Source organism: Centroberyx gerrardi, chromosome 16 (assembly GCF_048128805.1).
Source record: "Centroberyx gerrardi isolate f3 chromosome 16, fCenGer3.hap1.cur.20231027, whole genome shotgun sequence".
In the NCBI taxonomy this organism is placed as follows: Eukaryota; Metazoa; Chordata; class Actinopteri; order Beryciformes; family Berycidae; genus Centroberyx; species Centroberyx gerrardi.
The window spans coordinates 19,537,998-19,559,561 of record NC_136012.1 but is presented as its reverse complement, the minus strand read 5'-3'; the positions used below and the strand labels follow the sequence as shown (position 1 = coordinate 19,559,561).

The following is a 21,564-nucleotide window of genomic DNA, read 5'->3' as shown; positions in this document are numbered from 1 at the left end:
CTTTGTCAGTTCTGGCACGGTGGCTATTGCTGCATATGCTAACTAACCAGTTCTTTTATTCCAAAGAAATTGCTGCTACCGCAAACGTAAAACGCATCACTACCTGTGCACCACAGGATTTTCCTCAGGACAGTGCAGCCTGCTTCTAGGTTTTTAGGACAGCAAATGTAAAAGCTTTCACAAACTGGGTATATGAATGAATCACTAATGTGTGATATCGATTGCCGATGGAGAGTAGCAAAACAGGCATTTATTTATATGGAAATTTGATAGATTACTTAAAAAAGTGTTCTTTGACAACCATCCTGGTGAAATAAGGGTTAAATGGGTATACGATAATCATGCAGAAGTGATCTAGCAAAGTAAACGAGCTGGTAAGTGACACATGTCTGAGAAATACAGTTGGAGCAATACAGAGGCACCGAGGGGGAGCAAAGAGACTTCCTGCTGGGTGACACAGCTCTGAGTGTGGGCTCCATCTGCACAGTGCTCATCTACACTCATTATGCTGATTAATCACTCCACACCGCCCACTTTCAGCCACACGCCAATCACCATTTATTCACATGGACAACTGCACACAGAGTAGAGAGAGATGTCTGCCTGGCCTGGGCAATAAAAACGGTAATGTGTACACCCTTTTGTTATTGTTAGTAGGAGTGGGTGATTGTGATGATGATGATGATGATGAGTGCACTTAGACTAAAAAATAGAGGCGCGGGATGGTGAGCGGCACGCAGGGTGCAGAGCTCATTTTGAAGAAGGGAAATATGTCAGTCAGAAGTGAGAAGAAATGTCTCTGGCCTTCTATTGACCTGTGTTAAACTAATCACCTCAACTAATGTGCTTTACAAGACTTTAAGTTTCCCCCATCACTGGGGGTGGGTGGATGCAAGCTGGCAGCCACACAACTTCCCAAGGGCCACTGGTTGTTGTTGCACATAGGCTAGTTCTTAAGATGCTGAAAACATGTCAACCACATGTCACAATTTGTGCTCTTAACAACAAAAAGTATAAAATAGGCTATGCCAAACAAAAATGGCATATCACTGGGCCTTGTCAAATTCCATGGCTCACTTGTTAAGTCGTTTATAGATAAATCACATATTGCATTACCATTAGCTAAATATTGTTAGCTATTTGTTAGATTTTAGTATCCTATGTTTCCTAAGATCATATACATATATGCTTTTCCCATTGCAGTAGTGTGCTGTACTGTGCCCGTACTGTCATGGTACAGTATGATTTTCCATTATATTTTGTTCAATGTTCAGTGCGGTTTTAGTACAGTAAAAGCGTGCTGATACAGCATCCTTATGTATCTGATACCAACCCGCTTTCAAAGGGTGCTGGTACGATTGACATCATCACGCATGTGATGCACAAGCAGTGCACAGGGTCAACGGTCATTTTTAAACACCCAGCTGTTGTAAACAAACAGAACGAAAGTGGAAGGTCAGCGAAAGTTGGGAAAGAGACAAAACAACGACAACACACTGCAACAATGGGAAACAGAAGAAATACAAATGCTAATCGCATTACGGGCCGATGACAAAGTGCAGAGCGTGTTTAAGTTGAGACATGGGTTATGTTGGAATATTGATCTGTCTTTTCGGAAGAGTAACAAATGGAGGAGCAGGAAAGGAAATGGATAAGTCATTCTTTACGTCAACCTAGGTTAACTGCTCTGAACACGGTCCCATATGATCAAAACTGCAGTGGAAAACCGAAAGGGTACAGATCCTGTGCCATACTGTGCCAAGCCATTTCCAGGCCCTGCATGGGTAAAGTACAGTACTTGTGCAGTGGAAAAAACATACACTTGATTTTATGTGCTCAGTGATTTTATTTATTTATTTATTTATTTATTTTTTTTAAGTGTTTTGAAAATGAATGTTTGAAGTTTCATTCATAAACACTAATGAGCATTCAAAACTTGAAAAGTGATATTTGTGCCGGCTCTACAAAGCTATGCAGTACTGAACAGATCCTATGGCACTTCTCACAGAAGGAGAATAAAATATTGAAAAATCCACTCCAGTTCAAAATTCTGCCTCTGCTTTATTTTGCAAAGAGGAGAGTGAGGCTCAATGACAAGCAAGGGAAGAAGGAGGAATGAAAGGAAAGAAGGAATCAAGGAAGGAAGAGGTGTTCATAAAGCATCTAAAATTCTGTAACTCAATCTTATCATCTTCCTGCTCTGTCGACATGTCTAATGTAATGATTTGTCAGCTGAATGTGGCAGCGTGCTGGCCTTGAAGTACCCCTACAATGTGTCACCCTGGCAGAGCGGATAGATTGGAGTTGATTGGCTCTCCTTATTCTGCATTAGGGCCCATCAACGCCTCAGAGATGATGTACACATCCCTGAACGCCAGCAGACAGGCCTGGCTCTCACCATCCATCCAGCTTCCGTATGAATCCCCGCAATTCCACACTTGTTTTCACATCCATGCACCCAGTATACAGACATACATGCAAATGGACAGACAATGTCAATTATCCACTCTCTGCACAACTGTGCCATTTATCATCCAACCAAGAACCACATGCGGGATCCATGTGATCTATGTGTGCATACATATGTGCACACCGACACATGCCAGCGCGTGCATGAATGTGCACACACACATTTAGTTTACTTATACATTGAAATCCTTAGCCAGCTGCAATATTAATCTTATAGGCTTAGTGATGGTGGACAGAGGTCAGTTTTAGATATCAGGTCAGTTTCATCAAATGCAAGGAGACATCAGAGCCACCGCACTACAATACCCTGAATAACAATAAGATGAAAAGGTGGACAATGAAAGACAATAATGAACGTTGGCTCAGTGAAAAGAGACTGCGCCTCAGAAAGCCTGGCAAAGGTCTGCTTTAAAAGGGCTGACAGCCTGACAAAGCCATTCATTGCTATTGTTGGCTGGCGACAGGCAGCAAGGGAAGAGTCCTGTGGAACTGCGTTGTGTGGAAAGGGGACAGGCACGTGTGCTCAGGGCTTCAGGGGCCTGGTTGCATTGTGTTTGGGTTCAGTTTGGCCCTCCAGCCCCCCTGGTGTCTTTGAGTAGCACCCACGCTAAGGGCATGGAGATCAGCACGTTCAACCCCGCTCCCGTTGTCTGCACCCTGACAAGGCCACAACCTGGGAGTCTTGCGTTCAGACTCTCCCCTCTCTTTCTGTATTCACTACACATAATACAGTTCACACACAAAAATACTGATGCTCTATTCAAGGCCATAGAAACTTCTGACATTCGTCAGAAAGTCAGTGGAGGCCAATGGTTATAGGCTGGGGGTTGGACAATGTTGAGACCTTGCTGCCTCGTTTGTGTCATAAAGGATTTCCTTTTGTATATAGATATATAGATATATATATATTTTTTTCTTTTGTCAGTTTGTCTGCAGCTCAGCAAGATAATTCACAAAACAAACCCAAGAAAGGGAAGTCCACTGCCAGGAAGCTATTGTCTTAAGTTGGCTCTCCTTTGGTGTCTTAATCTCTCCAAAAGCCCCTCGCAGCCTCTTTGCCCCACGGGGAAGGCTTAACTGGCATAATGATGGTATTTGGTCCCATGCCCTCATAGTTCTTGCCAACGGAACACAAGGGGGCCAAACAATGCCCAGATAATTAATAAGCACTTGTAGACTTGAATACTTTGTACAGGAATCAACTGGTTCACATGCAGGGGGTTATTCATACAACTCTCTGGCAGGGTCAGTGTGACGTCATGGGCTGACACCGTCACACTAGAGTGCTTTCAAACAGCATCACCACCTGCTTTTGATCGTTTGCATGTTCTGTAAGAATTTTATAAAAGCAAACCGCAACGCAAAAAAATGTCACTTGCTCTAGTCAGATGGTATATTTACACTGACTTGGCAGTTCATGCGTATGAATAAGAAAATACTTTACTGTGATGTCTCAGCACAGGTGTCAGTTGGCTATGGAAAGTGTAGCATATTCCATACCTTAGCCTAAATGAGACCAAATTTGATGTCGTTTTTATCATTATGATGGAGAGCAATGTTCATGTTCCCTTCAACTTGTGTGTCTATTAATATGTTGTGTTGACGAAATAATATATACTGGGCTATTACTGAGGATAAGGCAGTGGTATATATGGGTCCATCAAGGCAATCAGAGTCCAAGGAAATTTATGAATAAGTTCAAGTGATCATGCCACGGATTTTGTGCACCACAGCACTGTTCGAATTGAATTTGATAAACAAGGGCCGTAGTCTCTAAGACAAAATATATCCACAGAAGTTAGGAAGCTTTGTTTGTTTTGTTGTTTTTCTATTGGATGGATTAAGTGGTAGTGGCTTCCAAGAATTTAAATGCATGCTAGAAATTGTACTCTCTATGCTATCTTCCTTTGTCTTTGCAGTTTTTTTTCTTATTATTTTTCTTGTACAATGTTTCTGCTGGAGTAACTCGACCTCCCATGTTGCTAAATTGGAACGGCTTGGGAAATTGTTCTTTGTTATGTTCCTGGACAGAGAGAATGCATGGATTACAGTTTACAGCTCCTTAAAGTTCCTACAATACACGCATACCCTCTTCTAATGCCCCCAGGCAAATATAAGCTTTTAAGGTCTAATCAGCTTTTCTACCCCCATTATGCAGAAGGAAGCCATGGTCCCTCATGCACTATATATAGTTTAGCAGACGCAGAAACTCTGTGATGTCCAATTATGGCCCATTTCTAAATTAACCCTGTCACATCAAAGCTCATCACTAGATTGACCTTGGTGGATCAGAGCTAATGCTCACTCACAAAGAAAATAGGAATGCACAGAGATGCAAGGACCCTTTTGAAGAGAATATTTTTGTTCACCATGATCTTATGTCCAGAAATGACATAATCTCTCAGTATTTGCTCATCTTGTACTTCAATCAGGAGAGACTAGGATGAATGCTCGAATGAAAAACTTTATTCATGACCAGTGTTGGGCAAGTTACTGAAAATTAGTAATTAGTTACAGTTACTAGTTACTGCCAAAAGTAGTGGAATTACAGTAACGTAACGTACAGTAAAAATTACTTTGTAACGCGTTATTGCCAACACTGTTCATGACGTGAAACAAGATGTAAACTTTGGCGTAAACTCCATGGAGGAACTCCTCCCATTCGTGAAGTTAGGAGTACATCCGGGATGGACGTAGGAATTAGGATGTCCCCCTGCGGAGTTCCTCTGGAGCCTGGACATTGGTGGTGATGGGGTGGTGGAGGGAGGAAGGTAAGCACAGCGACTGGAATGACAGCAGCATACGGCATAGATCTGAGAGAATGGCAATAGCATAGTAGGTGACGTGTATATACTCCCGTCACTTAGACGATTGGCTCTTTGAAAAAGAGAGGGAAGTGACGGCTAACTCTGATTGGTTCTCTGGAAAAAGAGGGAACGTGTTCACCAACTCTGATTAGGTAAAGAGAAAGCATGAATGAATGAATGAATGATAAGTAGTCTTCGATTGAAATTGCGTAATACTTCACTTACATAGGGTCTCTTCCAGCGCTTATGTTCATATGGAAGCATACAATATCATGAAACAAATAGTTTGTAGATGTATGTCATAATGTTTTATGTGATGATAGATTGATCTGAATCTATTTTCTGATCTTATTTAAGTAATATTCCCATCCAATTCAATTGTGACTGGTATTTTGAAGCTGTCACAATGTGAGTGGTGGCTAATCTATGCGTAAACACATAGAAAGCAACACAGAGTAAACCAGTTTTCACTGTGATGGTCTCATTGTTCTTCTGCCATTATACTATGCTATCAAAATGAATTTGAGAATTATATATTGAGGTAAATATTCCACACGTAAGGACATTAAGTCAAGTCAGTAGGTAATTATCAATAAGGTAAGCATTAATTTCAAATAACATTTTTCTACGGCATGCCCTAGTATGCCAGTTCAACATTTCCTTTTGTTTTATTATAATGTACAATGCATTGTTCAGTCAATGGATGCAAGACCATAGACATATCTTCTTCATCTCTATCAAACTAATTCAATAGCTACAGTTAATTGAATGAATGACTTTACAGGTAATGAATGATTATTTATTTGCAAGGCTCAGTATATATTCAATGAAACAAAAGATTAAACTTGGCCCCAGATATATTGGTACTGTGTGGACAAGATTAAAATAGATAACATTGCCAACATTTTTATTATTTCTCCTAGAACCAACCACTTCATCAAATAACACAACCAAATTACATAAGCACTGCAGTATTTATACACTCAGCTGAAATCAAAGTAGGTTTGTGAATATGTGTGATTGCATCTACAGAATTAGAACCCACTAAACACCCAGTTGGACTAGTAAAGCTACATCAAAGTTAGCTCCTTATCACAAAACCTGTCAGATTTTTCTGGGGGTTTTTTTGTTTTTTTTTGCTTTTTCCTTTCAGTGAATACTTTTGTTTCAACTAATGAAGTACTTATGATGTCAAAACAAACACTTGCATGTTCAAACAGCAAAATTATGTGACTGGACTACATCAAATGTGTTCTTTATGTATATAGAAGGAACTACAGTCTGCTTAAGCCAAATAAGAGAGTTATGTAGACTGCTGCTGAGCAGCTCCTATTTCCCCTCCCCACCCAGGACCCGCCACTCGATCTAGCTGGGGGAGATGAGAGGGAGTCAACACTAAATCTTTAAGCACGCCCAGTTTTTGGTGTGTGTGGTAAGCTAACTCTCGTCAGTAGATGATGCGGCCCTGGGGGCTTGTTTTGCGGAATATCAGAGTGGCTTCTTAATGTTTAATGTCGGCCAATGTATTTTATATTACCCCATCTCCTTTTCAAAAGGAAAGGCTAATGACTAATGCTGCACCACCGCTATTCATTTGTAATTAGCATTGCCCTATGTTGTGTGCAAATGCACTGGTGAGAATATCAAGGAAATGCAATGAAAAAGTGTCCAGCATCTTTTGTATCTAAACTCAGCATTCCTCAATGATTAAAGTGTGCACATAATTTGAAGCAGTCATTGGATGATATCAGGCCTTTTAAGTAATCAGTGGAAAACATTTGTATACCAAGGAGGACTAAGGCATGGGCAATAGGACATCATACATATTACACCTATTCTTCGATCTCCTGACTGAGCATCGGAATGTATGTCAAAATGATACAATGCAATGTTTAAAAAAGAATCACTGTCACAACATGCACACATACTGTGTGTATAAATGCATACATGTGGTACATACAGTGGTATACTGGCATACTTTTCTGAAGTACAGTTTAACTGTAAGTCAGGCCAACTGTTAGTATAACTTATTTCCTCTCCCTGACCCTGTAATTTCTCAGTTCAACGTAAGTGTAGTGGCCGTTCACACATGTACACAGACCACCGGTTCCATCAGTTTCCCCAGAACACTATCACTGCTTTCATTTATTGGGATATGCTGTACTGAACTAACGCCAGCATTGTCAGCTTTCTCTCTGCTATGCACTGCTTTCCTTCACCTCGCCATGGCAACAACCTTTGCAGCCAGGCCTCACAAGAGTCCTTCGTCGTAGCCTTGCTTGTTATTATTGTTTATCTCTCTTGTCAATCACCCAGATCACCGTGATGCTCATCCATATGCATGGCCCCATCATTACCTGTGGTAGCCCTTTGGCTGCAGGTTCTGGCAGTGCCTATGCCAGCCTTTGTTCCCTGCTGTAACAACAGGTGATTGTAGCAACCTGGCACATTGTTGGGCATCATTTGCATGGTGTAAAAGTGCACATGTGGGGCAAGGCGATAAGTATGGCTGCGCATTGGGCCTGTTGGATTAGAGCTTAAGCAGGAGAAACTGGGTCCCCCTTGAGCTTAATTGTGGTTTATTTTGGCACACAGCACATAACCCCCTTCTGCATCAAATGCTAATTTAACAATGAAATGTGAAATACATTATGCTGGATTTGGTAGAGCTGGAAAAATAATACAGAAAACGAGGAGTAGCATTGAATAAACAAAGTAAAGGTAGGGGAAAGGAGAAGGGGCTGGGCTTGGTGCAATACCAAATGTGCTTCAGAAAATGATGGCCGGGACCCAAGGTACTACATGTACTTTTCACTGATCATCACCACGCCGCTGATCTCTAGCCATCGGGTCTAGGCCAGGTACTTTGTCCGTAGGTCTGAATATTGATTAAAAACACAATTGTACACATACACACACACACACACACACACAGACACACACACCAATTGTTAAATTTTGATTAGGTGGAGTCCATGCAGCTTCTCCTCAGGCACACTGAGTGCTGCATTTTCTTAACTGAGTGAATAAAAAAAACAAAAAACTTGTTTTCTGTTTTCACTCCAATTCTGTGTCTTTGTTTCAGTGACAGATGGCACATCACTCAGAGAGACACTCTCAGACAGCAGACTCCCCAAACAAATTAATTTATATTACTGTTTTGTATGCTAGCTGTTCTCTGCTTATTTGATTGACAGTCCCATCATATGACAACACTGTATTAAGATGGACTATCCACAAATGAGACATAATTTTATTGCAGTGCAGATAGGTAACACAAGCTTTTCATCTCATTTCCACCTTGAGAAGATTGAATTTTTTTTAAATGTAATCTATGCATAGATTGTCTTCATGTGTGAGGTAGAGAGGTGTTAGATCAGAAATGATTTGATACATTAAATGATCATTTGTGGAATCACATTTTAAAGTCACCTTTTAGTTAATCTATGAGAGCCAGATCCATGAGTATGGCCTGAGGGCTCACAGCAGATTCAGGTTAGGGGTGGGAGAAGCTATCAGAAGCACTCTTTGTTTCTGTTTCTCTGTCTCTGTTCTTTCTCTGTCTGAGTCTCTGTCTTTATCCCGCTTGCTCTCTCTCGCTCACTCTCCTGTGCCCTTTTTCTGTTGTTCTCCTTTTCTCTCTCCCAATTTCTATCTCTCTGTATATCTCTTTCTTCCTCTCTTTCTGGCTATATGAACCCTCCATTCGCCGTGTTAATTTCCTCCTAATCCTGCTTCACACCTTCCACGGTAAATGTAAGTGCTCAGGTGTGCACATTTCAAAAATTTGCCCATATTTCCTTTTGAAAGACAAATTTAATGTCACACCAGGTCTGTCAGATTTCCTAGCCTCGACCCTCAAATTAATCCCCCTCTCTCTCTCTCTCTCTCTCTCTCTCTCTCTCTCTCTCCCTGTGTGTTTGTGTCTCTCACTGACTGCATTTCTCATTTAGTTTAATGCGATTTTGGAATCTGTCACACTTGGTTTGTTGCCTGTCAGTCTGTCGCCGGAGCTTTGCTCATAGTGAGATTTGAGGTGTTTGTACGGTTTGGCAGAGTGTAGATTGTATATGTCTGTAAGAGCCTTTATGACTGATGTTCATTGTTCAATGTATTTACTTGCGAGGTAAGATCCCTTTTGTTCGTAGTCTTCTCTTATGTGTCACGCCTCTAATTTATTGGTCTAGATGAATTGTTGAAAGACAAACAATAAAACCAATTGCTTATTTGTAAACACTCTCCCGTAATTTTAAATTAATAGCAGTTAATAGTACAGTGTGTCAAATGATGTTTTCATAAATATGAAAAATTGACTTGGAGGGTATGTATTGTAGTGCAACTTTACTAAGCATTATCTGTCAAAACTATGCCACTTCTCATATGCAAAGCCATAACTTGATAGCCTGCATTTTCAGTTTCCAGTTCTGTGTTAGTAACCTTTTGTTTGAGATGGATGCTGCCTGCACCCACAAACTGTTGTGCACAGTTACTTTTCTTGTTTTATGAGTTTAAGCTTCGGTTGAAACAACTTTTGAAATTGCATGCAGCGTCTTTTTCGAACTGTCAAGCGTTAGTTTGAAAAGTAAGGCTTTAGACCTGTTGAAAAGTGCTCTTGTCTGTCTATTCTTTTGTTATTGATTCAAACCGAAGCCTTTCACTGATTTACCCTGAGCCAGGTAGGGAGCCTGCTGAGGTGTCGCGGCAGGGAGACGACAGTCCCATGTTTCTCTTCATCACAAAACAGAAAACCACATGCTCTTCTGTCTCCCAAAATTGTGGAGAAAATCAATTAAAAGGAGAAAATCACATCTGTCAAGCACATGGCAGATATGGCTCTTCTCCTGTCTTTGTTGTAGACCTCCCATAGGCCTGACAGAGAGGAACACCAAGTTTACTTGGATCATTTTTTAGACATCATGAGATTCTCCCTCATTTCTACTTTATTTAATCCAGTTTAATAAGGAGTTTATTGCTCTGAGAAAAGCTTTATCGATTGACCTGTCTCTCAGACTATATCTTGAGGGTTCTTGGTTTTCTTTTCATTTTGACGTCACTGTTGGGAATATGCTTCTCTGAAAAGTATATTTGACAAGCCAGGTATTGTAAAGTAGGTGCAGTAGAGTTTGTAAGTTCTTCCCCATCCAACAAAAGGAAAATTGACACTTTGACTCAAAGTGTAAGGTTGACACTTTGACTTCACATTAATTTATTACACAACCCTAGTATGCATAATTTTATAAGAATTGTTCAGAATCACACTCTCTTTGATTCCATATGAGGGATGGTGCGCACTGTCACTACATAAAGGCCTATATCAAGGCATTTGGACATTTTACTTGCATGTGTGTTGCAGTACATCATCACCTGCTGTTTTCAACACCATCAAGTCAGCGACATGGTTAAGTGTATGCCTGATGTACGCCTAATACCCCCTTTAAACTGTATTAACTTGGCATGGGTCCACGGTTGCTGTGAAACTGCGAACTTGATTTAATGGAAGCAGGTTGACAGCAGCCGAGATCAAAGTATGGAAGTGAAAGCCCTACAGATACTGTCATCCTCTACAAATGTTTAGTGAACCGTAACCTGTATCTCATTACTGTTACACCCTCCTTTACCCTTACACCCGCTTCCATTCCTCAAATACAGACCTTTCACAGTCAGAGTAGCAGTGGTACCATTTATTTTACATAATATTCACTACAGTTTAATGTGTTGTTTGTATATTTTACGGTAAGTGTAGAAAACTGGTAAATGTACAGTATGCATTTACGACAGAGTTGGTAAATATACACATTCCCCAAGGTAAATCTGTAGGTAACTGTGTACATTTCCCAGGTAATGTGAGTGGAAAACACAAATCACAGTAGCACGAGGCTGTCTCACAGTCTCTCTGCTGACGGCATATCTGTAACTCAATGATTGTGCATTGTGCGTACTGTCTAACGCTACAGTTCTGCACCTGAGAGTCTTTTGATGAATTTAATCAGATTAGGATATTGATTGAAAATAATGATTTAATAAATATTAATAACAAGTTATTTGTACACATGGATGGGAATGAGTTGTGGTAGTGCATCCACAATTGGACTAAAATATAAAATCAATCAGGCTACAAGCTACATATACACTGAATACTATAGGCTATCAACACAGCAACAGCATATCTGCCTATGTAAAGAGTAAAGAGGCACACATGCCAATGCGCACAAGTTTGGAAAAATAAATAAAACAAATTGGCCTCATATGCGCTGCACTCTGTGATGCGGGTCAACCAGGACCATGCAAGAAAACTTACCAAACACTCAGGCTGGGTCTCCCTTTGCCAATTTTCTGATGTTGTCGTAGTGATGAGACAGTGAGAGAGCCTCGCGCTACTGTGACCAGCGCTTTATAAGTTTTCCACTCACATCAACGGGGAAATGTGTGTATTTACCACCTCGTTGGTAAATATGTACATTTACTGGCAAATGTATACATTTACCATTTCCCCACATTTACCCTAACATATGTATTTATTATTGACTGGGAGATACCAAGCAGGAGTTATGAGGTTTTCACCTAACCAACAATGTTTTGCTGTTGCTGGTTGCTGCTGTTGTTAGTGGATTGCTGTATCCTGGCATGTGTGCTGATATGCAGTGCCTTCATCTTCGCCCAAGGCAGTAAATGAATGTGTAGTGTTGGTAGCATCCTTCCAGTAATCTCTCCCAGACTGCCGAGTGTGTCTGGAGGCCTGCAGTGAGGAGTCTGGCCCAGCATCATCACCCAGCCTCCCACATCGCCACACATATGGTGCTGCCTTTGTGTCAATCGTGCTCTATGGGGCTTCATATAATTAACTAGATGACAGACAAATGAAATGACAACCACAAGGTGGATTCCATCTCAGCTGTCTTCTTTTTCGCAGCCTTCTTTCTGACTTTTTCAGACCTCTTACATTGTAGCATTTTGAGTAGTTTCCAAACTATTTCAGCTTATTTAAGACATTAAATCCACTCTTAATGTAATAACAACCAAAAGCCCCTACTGTCGAAATGGCAAATTAAATGAGTGTGAGTGTGTGTGTGTGTGTGTGTGTGTGTGTGTGTGTGTGTGTGTGTGCTCTCACACAACTGTGTGCGCGCACAAGTGTTTGTGCACATGGATGTTTGTGTTTTTAAGAAATGGTTCTCAAAATCATTCACATCATGCAGACTTGTAGACACTACATGAAAACAATGGGAGCATAAATTAACCAAGTGTGATTAGTTAATTTGTATCAAATAACTTATATGTATGAGTTTTTTTGGTTTGTGCACCATCTAAACATGCACTGTGCAGTCACTGACAAGTATTGGAAATATGGATATAATATATGAACTATATTAATTTAACACCCAGAGGGAAAGGAGATATAGGACATACATTCAGGAAATAAATTCAGAAACAACGGCTCTGCCGAAGACACTTTCTCCTCATTTGTATATACTGTGCCAAACCAGACTCAACTGAAACGGAACCACTGAACACACTGGAAAAGGCTCATAAGGGCCAGAACATACCCCTAATTGTTCATCTTTGCTCAGCAAGCGGTGCCAGAGAAAAACAGCCCAAATAATCGGATTTCCCAGAGCATTAGCAATGATTATTGCAGAGGATGAATGGCTGGCTACTGTGTTGATGCAATTCCATTCAGAATCAATGATACATTGTCAAGGAGGGCTTTGTTCTTTGATCCAGCTGCTAATGTTCCTTAGAGTTCAAGAAAAGAGAGCAAAAAAGACACTTTTATTTACAATTTAAGGCCTTATCCCTCCTCTTATGGCGGATCTTTGCTGCTCAGTTGCAAATATTTTCCTGCCATATGCTTGCATAGCTTTCTAAACAATTTGCTTAATTTGCTGTGGTAGGAAGGTGTAGCTTTATTTTTCTGAACATAAATAAAAAATAAATAAATCAATAAATAAATAAATGAATAATATAAAATAAAATATGAGTGAATAATTAGCAAGCATTGTGAGAACTTGCCGCCATAAAGAGGGAATTATTTTAATAATTATTATTTCCTTTTGTTTGAGGTTTTCAGGAACAGCTACACATACCTTTTAATGAACAGTGAATGAACTGTTTACTGTGATATGTGATTTACCTGCATGTATTAACAAAAATGAGTATTAGATCATCAAAGAGATTCAGACTGTAGAATCATGCTAACTCAATCAGCCATAGCAAGCACAGAAAAAAAAATGATCTTACCATTTCTATAAGAAGGAGTCCTCAGGTGTGTGAAACAGGACTCACTGGTCTGCATAATCAGCAAGGGGTTCTTCTTGAAAGGTCATGAGTGAATAATTAGCAAGCCCTATATTGGAATGAAAATAGGTGTTTTTTAATGTGCTGTATATACCCATTGCTCCAACACAGAAGAAAAAAAAAAGTCCACTGATCATATAATTATTATATAATTCTTAGTTACATTGACACAAATAGAAGTTTTTACATCATTGACAAGCTACAAGTGCTCTGATTTCTTTGTGCTGTTTCTACCCATATGATCAAAAGCCTTCATTATCAAGGCACCATTGCTTGCTGCAGACTCTAATTGGGGCTGCAGCAAAAACAAGCAACATTTGATAGAATGGCTCCCTCCCAAACAGGAACTAGCCAGGCCTGCATTATGGCTTACTTTTTATACTGCTGAATTCCCTCAGGGAAAGACAGAGATGTCATCATTAGTGGGCAGCAGACTCTGGCCATGTAGTCTGCGATGGCTGCCGAGGTCTATAGCTGTGGCCAGCCAAGCCCATGGCCCAGTGGCAGTGTCTGCTCTCTGTCTGTTTTCCCTGCCTGTGTTCCCATCTGACCACGTGACCCTGCGCCAGTCTGCCAGTCCGCCAGTCCTGCTGAATAAATTTGGGGAGCTAATGAGGGAGGAAGCTTTGAGAAGACCAGGAAAAGGGCACCTTTTCCTCTCCTTCTCCTCTTAGAAAAAAGAGGGGAGAAGTCGCTCTTCTCAATTACATTAACTCGGCTGACCTTTACATGAACAATTAACATTTACAGAAAACACAGCCCCTCCCACCATCATCTGCTGTATCTTCTTCATCATCATCATCATCATCATCATCATCATCATTTTCTTCTTCTCCTTCTCCTTTTCTTTCCCTCTCTCTCCTTCTCCTTCTCCTTCTCCTATTCAAGCTTCCATGTAGTGAAAACTACCAGACAAGTAGCAAACAAATAGCAAATTTGTATGTTGGATTATGCAGTCGATGGTCAGTTAGCTGAAGGTCATTGACGTGGGTGAACAGTGATTGACTGAGATTCACTGCTATCACAATAAACAGCCAACAGTGAGCAGTGATTATGTCACCTTATCTACTCATCCTCCTACCAGACCATCAGCAAACCTGCTCTGTGTATCCCCACTGAGATATGGACCAAAATAAAGGCAGATACTGTATATGGGATGAAATATTAAATGTTTGCTTTAACAGTGTCAGATCTCAAAGGCAAAGCTTTCTGTGCCACTTGTGTTTACTCACAAATACATCACAAACCTGACATGTCAGTACCAGTGTTTATCCAAGCCTCTACAGCAGTACCTCAAAGGGCACAAGTTCATGTACCGGTTTAATGCTTGTACTATCTGTATGAATAGATGTCTATAAAAAGTTGTGTTTTCCTCACCCTTATTTGACCAGACAAGTTGGAGCTGCCCAATATAACCACAGTCTTGTACTGGGTGGCCACTGAGCAGTTCCACTGGAACAGTAAGGTGTTGCATGACTTGCTCAAGGGCACCTCAGCAGTAGTTGGTGAGGAAAGGTGAAGTGTGTCTTGTTTACTTTACATGCTCAGATGGGATTTGGACTCGCAACCATCTCACCAGTCAAGTCCACCCCTTTAAGAGCTACAACTGACCTCAGCTCACCTGTCCAATCATTAAGCTGTTGCCGCCCCTAAGAAGGAGGCTATCTGAATTGTCAGAAGATTTCAGGGTGATATACCATACTTCTGTATACTTTGGTGTTATGCATATTTTTCTCCCTCTGCTGTCTAAGGTATCCTGTCTTCCTTGTCTGTGAGGTGCATTTTATAGTCCTTGCGTGGCAAGTAAGTGGCATCCGCATTAACAGTGGCTCTGTGTGTGTGTGTGTGTGTGTGTGTGTGTGTGTGTGTGTGTGTGTGTGTGTGTGTGTGCTCGCATTTACAGAACCTGATAAAGAACCTGCCAGAGCAGAAAGAGCTGAGCGCGCTGGCGGAACTAAAGGGTGAATATGAAGAGCTAGTGGAGTCGGAGCAGTTTGGCATTGTGGTGAGTATAATATCCTGGAGCCTACTGGATGGCCTCAGGAGATCACACAGTAATGCACACGCATGCACACACTTCCCTATACTCCCTAAACACTCTCATGCATCCTGTACACTGTTGAGGAATTCTATCTCTCTCTCTCTGTCTATCTCTCTCTCTCTCTCTCTCTCTCTCTCTCTCTCTCTCTCTCTCTCCACACTCACACTCATATACTCTTACACACTCTGTCAGTCTTGTTCTAGCATCATTGTTTCATGCACCAGTGTCGTGTCTGCCTCTTTATTTGGGACTCCTGAGTTGGGCCGGTGGTTGTGCAAGGGAACAGGAAATTTAGAAATGAACTATTTAGAAATGTGGAGGAATAAATGCAGCGTCTAGCCCTTCTATGCTATTTGGTCTTGTCAATGTAAAAATATACAATAATTTATGAATAAAAATAAAAGAATATAAAGGGCATGTTTTCGGGCAAGTCAAATGTGATAGACCAACTTCCGATTGGCAGAAGCTGTGATTTTAATAAATAATGAACACTTGACTCCAAGATAGAACATGGTTGTATCCTTTCTGATGGGGGTTCAGTATCAAGAACTCAGCAAATATCATATTTTGACATCACCTGTCAATATTGTCTCATGATGGAATCATACCCTTAGGCTATGAATCCTGTCTGTAATAAAGTTTTTGAAAACCATACAGCTAAGGCAGGACAGCTTGGTGATTCACACCATTCCTCTTTAATTCATTTTCAATGATCACCTAAAGCTCTCCTTTTTTAATGTTAAAATAACTCCTGCCTTCTGTAACATATTTTACACTTTGTTAGTCATACTACTCTTTTAAAAACCCTTATTTTAGAGTCACTGAAAGAACTTACTGAAAGTATTTGCCAGGAAAATATGTAGTAAGAATATTAAATACCAAGTAATTACAGCTGTAATATTTAGAAATCAAAGTTGAATTACTTAAAAACACCCATGGTATTATTAATCAGTTCAAGTAACTGTAGTTACATGATAGAAGTTGAATGGCATAACTCTGACTATTATAGAAATCATTGTAATGTATAAAACATGTTACACAAGGCATAGATTACCTCAACATCAAAAAAGAAAGAACCTTTAGGTGATAATTGTAAATCAATTACATGGAGTACATCACCAAGCTGTTCACACAAGTAATTACAGCTGTAATTACTTGTTAATTTAGTACTCTTTCCATCCATTTACCTGGCAAATACCTAGTACTTATACTAACTGTAAAAGGAAGTGTTACCTATAAACATACCTTTGTCTTATTTTGCAGAGACACATGGATGTATCCATAGAACAAGATCATAGCAGTGCATTGCACAGAATTACAAAAGAAATGTTCAATTAAACCCCAGGGTCACAGGCATGCTACCCTGTTTCTAGTCAGTCTCGTTACTTGTTGGAGGCTTTTCTTCGCCTACGTCTTTTAGGAGATGTAATGGAGCAAGTTGTGACACTTTCCCTCGTTGTGATCTCACCGATGTTGTGATTATATACCTCCCCACTGATGAAGTAGCTTCTCAATGCAGAGCTATTTAGTTCCCCTGGGAAATAAGCCATGTTCAAGCTTTCCTTTGCCAGAGCTGTCACCAACTTGCTCTCTTTCATTGTGATTTCTCCTTATTGTATACAGACGAATCAATTCAAGTGAGGGAGAGGGGAGTGTGTTGGGGTTGGGGGGGTGTTAAGAGGAATTTGGGTGGGTGGGAATATTGGTGTGGGGGGAGGGGATTTTTGATAGACAACTTGCTCACATACATGAATAAATTTGAGCAGTAATGAAACATTATGGGCTGGGTCTGAAGGCTGCCTCCAAGCACCGGATTATGCAGCAATCTGTAGAATGTGTCTGTGGTTGCTGCTTTGCCACATATCTTACAGCCAAAGCCCTATTCGTTTTAATTCCCTCCCTTTTTCATCACTCTGTTTTTTCTCTCATTTTTCCTTACATTTTTACTAGCTTCAATGATTCCACTCACAACCAAGCCCCACAGCCATGGAATAACAAGTATTGATTGGGGGTGTTATATTATTTACTGAAAAATCTGTTTCATGGGAGATGCGTTCTTTTTCTCAAATGAAAGTCTGTCTGGGAGGTGGCAGGAAAGTGTCCGTGTCATTTAAGCTAGATAGAGGATTGGACTCACTGCATCTTAATCATGTTTTAGGTATAATTTCTCATATTGTTGACAGAGTTCCCTTTTTAAAATTAAAGGCATTACACAACATGTACTTAAGTGGGGAAAAAAATGGGGAAAAGTTTTGAACTTGAACAGTTAAGCTGAACATGTTTGCTTAAGGGATTTATCCTGAAAGTACACACATTGTTAGATCATTACTGGGCCTCAGTTATTTGTTTATATATAATACAAACTATTTACTTTGTGTCCTCTTATTCACCCACAGATGAGTTCAGTAAAGCTCCTACGTCCACGTCTCAACGGCATCCTGTTCAAGCTGACTTTTGAGGAGCAAGTGAATAACATCCGGCCAGACATCATGAATGTGACGTTCGCCTGTGAGGAGGTGAAGAAGAGTGACGGCTTTAGCAAACTTCTGGAGTTGGTGCTGCTAGTTGGCAATTACATGAATGCTGGCTCAAGGAATGCCCAGACATTTGGCTTCAACATCAACTTCCTCTGCAAGGTAACACACTAACACACCGACATAGATGAGCGATATTACATCCCCCATTTGTATCTTGTTACAAATGGGGTCACTATGGGTGAGGAGACACATGGGCTGATAGTGTTTTCATCACTGAAAGCATCACATCCAAGTTGAAGTTTAGGAAATCTGAGTTTGACAATGCCTTTACCATATACATGTTGAAATTTAGTTGTGTCCGATGCTTTGAACGTGGAGGAACTCTATTCACCACTCAAGTCACGTCCACACTGTCCTCATCAAACGTTGCTCTCAGGTCATCAATATCATACAAACCGTTGTCCCCGGACATGATCATCATATTTTTTTTCCTGTGGTCTGGGGAGAGGACAGTTAAACAGATGAAAACTGATGCTACATACGCAGAAGCACAAATCTGGGTATATTGGTGTGGCAAATCCAGTGTTCCTTCGGTATTCCTGCAAGCTGACTAAATCAGAGCGAAGTGTCAGTGTAGAGCTTGGTAAAGCCTCAGGGGGCTGATTGGGCCATTATTGACGGACAAGAAAAAATGTCTGCTTTCTCACTTTGGTCAATCAAGTAAATGGCCCCCTGAGTGGCGGGTCTAGGCTACCTAATGGGCTCATCAGGGAAGAGGAGGCTGGTGATGGGAATGAAGAACAAGGGGAAGGGCACAGACTGACCCCTCCACCTTCAGCTCTCCATTGTCCCTCCTTGTCCTGCCAAGGACACACAAATCTCCCAGGGGCCGGTCTGTCATGTGTGTCCATCAACCTGAATTTTGACTCTGGTTTTGCAGGGACAGTGGTAAAATGCAGATTATGCGTCACCAGAGAATAGCTTGAAGCTGATGGTTCATTATCAACTATAAAATATATTCTTTATTTTTTATGCCATGACATGTTGTGTCACATTGCGTTGCATTTAAATAACATGGCATCATTTTTAACAGAAAGCTATTTACATCATATGACAATTGAAAATGAACCGTTGCAGATGATAAGTAGTAACAGTAGAGGAGATTTTTCAGAATGAAACATATTGACTAAACGGGGAAAACCAGCTGCCATGTAATGAGTCAAATCCGAGGAATGCTGTTTCTCTTGTGTTTTATCACTGTCTCACTGAGGCGAAAACACTTTCAGAGGCTCTACTTAATAATGAAAGACCACATGGCAATGATTTGTGTTCAGTTTAAGTTGAACAGAGCAGGCTGTCTATTCAGCACTTGACTTGTAGCTGGGAATCATCTACCCAACATCAGCATGACCTTGTCTCCTTGAGAGGAACATTATGTACAATTAATGCTTTCGAAACATCTGGAAGTTTCTAGAGGTGAAACATTTAGAAATGTGAATAGCACCAACTATTATCATAACTACCATTCATGTCCATAGCAATTGTGGTTGTTGGAAATGAAGTGACTTGACATCACCATGCTCCTGTATTCATAGAACTCATATCTTCAACAGGAACCTGATCAGATTGTGGGGGAGTCATTTTATTTTTTTTATTCATTTATTTATTTAAAAATCAGCTCCTGTTTTGGACATTTGGGACATACAGCCTCTTTTAAGCTTCAGTTAACTTGAATCTTACCCAGGGAGAGGAAAAGGGGGAAAAAGAGAGGTGGGAAAAAAAAACTTCAGCCCCACTGCGTTCAGTTCTTTGCTTCTTGTCATCCACTTCTGAAAAAAAGTAAGTTCTGCAGAATAGATTTGACACCTGTCATGGAAGGTGGTCTCAGAGGAATACACATAAAGATTATGGCAACTTCAAAAAACCAAACAAACATACCAAAAGAAAACCATCCACATTCACCTGAGAGGGAAGAAGTTTTTCACCCTCGCTGAGCATTTTTCAAAGCCATAGAGCAAGAAAAAACTTAGACATTAAGTTAATTAAAACTTCATCCTTATTTTCCTCCTTTGGGGGCCCATTGTATACATCATTCATCCTAATATACAGTATGTGCCATAGCCTACTGTACTCTGGGCATAGAAAAGGAGAGTTAGTATTGTTTTTGCAACTTTACAATTATCAGTGCATACAGTACATTGCTACATCATCATGCAACAGCTCAATTATTACACCGCATAACCTGCTGACAATGTCTTTTTGTCCGGGAATGTTTTTTGTTTATGCACATAAGGCATAAGTTAGCAAAGAACTAAGATATACAAGCTATATGAACTGGTCTTTCTACCTTTCTCTAATTTAGTTTGCTGAGTAGTTTGCTACAGTTTAACTTTGTTCTTCCTGTAGCCTTATTTATTTTACAAAACTACATGGAAGTAGTTGTATTAACCATGACGATTGTGCAAATGATTAATTTTGTGTTGTAGTGTATACTATAGTTTCCATGTATTCCTCTGTGCATGTAGAGAAAATATGTCCAATTTCATAAAGATACTGCACTGTATATGTCAATCATTAAATCAAGAGTGTACTTTGTGCAGATGTGTTAATGAACAACCTGTCTAGTTATAATTATTTACTGACCTGCCCCTTTCCCACCCTTCCTTAATTTTCACTTACACTAGAACCTGTCCATCGCCACTGGTGTTGCCTGGAGCTCAATGGGTGTGATTTGTTTACCTCTCAAAATAAACTGGCTTTATGCTGCCATTTTGAGATTACCACACTGTCTGTTGGTGCATTCCAGGCTCAGTGCCACTAGCCCTCAAGACTTTTCAAAGTCCCAATGCCACTTAGTCTCCTGCGCTGATTCCCTGAGCAAGGCCACTCATGTGTGACCCCCCCACCCCCCAATATCTCTCTCTCTCTCTCTCTCTCTTTCTCTCTCTCTCTCTCTGTCTCATTCTCTCTCTCTCTCTCTCTCTCTCTCTGTCTGATTTAAAGTTAGCAGTACAAAAATTATACTGTTTGGGGAATGATTGTTGCTGAATTCTTGTCAGAGATCTGTGCTGCAGCTCCTTCTGCGGAAGTTAAATTGAGCAGTCAAGGCTAACAATCCTTCTGTTCGATTGAGGGTTCTATATTCCCATCACCACTTTTTGTCTTTTATTAGTTAATTGTTATGTTATTTATTTTATTTCCCTCCTAGATATTTCAGTGGAAGCCCATTAGTATGCCGTCTACCTTGGTGCTACAAGCAGAATGTTAAATGTATTGGAATGGATAAGCGCACTAACTAGTCAGGGATTTGGGATAATGCTACCTCAAGGCAATTTATGTTACGATAGATTGAATGATATGCCTGTTCAAAATTTGCTTTCAGTAACACAGTAATGAAGCATCCTTTATCCACGCAAACAGATTTCTGTGAAGGATTAGAATTTATACACACCCTACCCCGTTGCCTGTGTTCCTC

General features: G+C 40.4%; 1 protein-coding gene across 1 annotated transcript in view; it reads left to right on the top strand.

Annotated features, from left to right (window-relative positions):
- diaph2 (diaphanous-related formin 2) overlaps positions 1-21,564 on the top strand; it is a 386,425-nt gene that overhangs the window by 225,564 nt on the left and 139,297 nt on the right. Inside the window, exons 23-24 of the mRNA XM_078288946.1 lie at positions 15,475-15,576; positions 18,009-18,248. Of these exons, the coding sequence (XP_078145072.1) occupies positions 15,475-15,576; positions 18,009-18,248 (342 nt within the window). The remainder of the gene's footprint in view (positions 1-15,474; positions 15,577-18,008; positions 18,249-21,564) is intronic.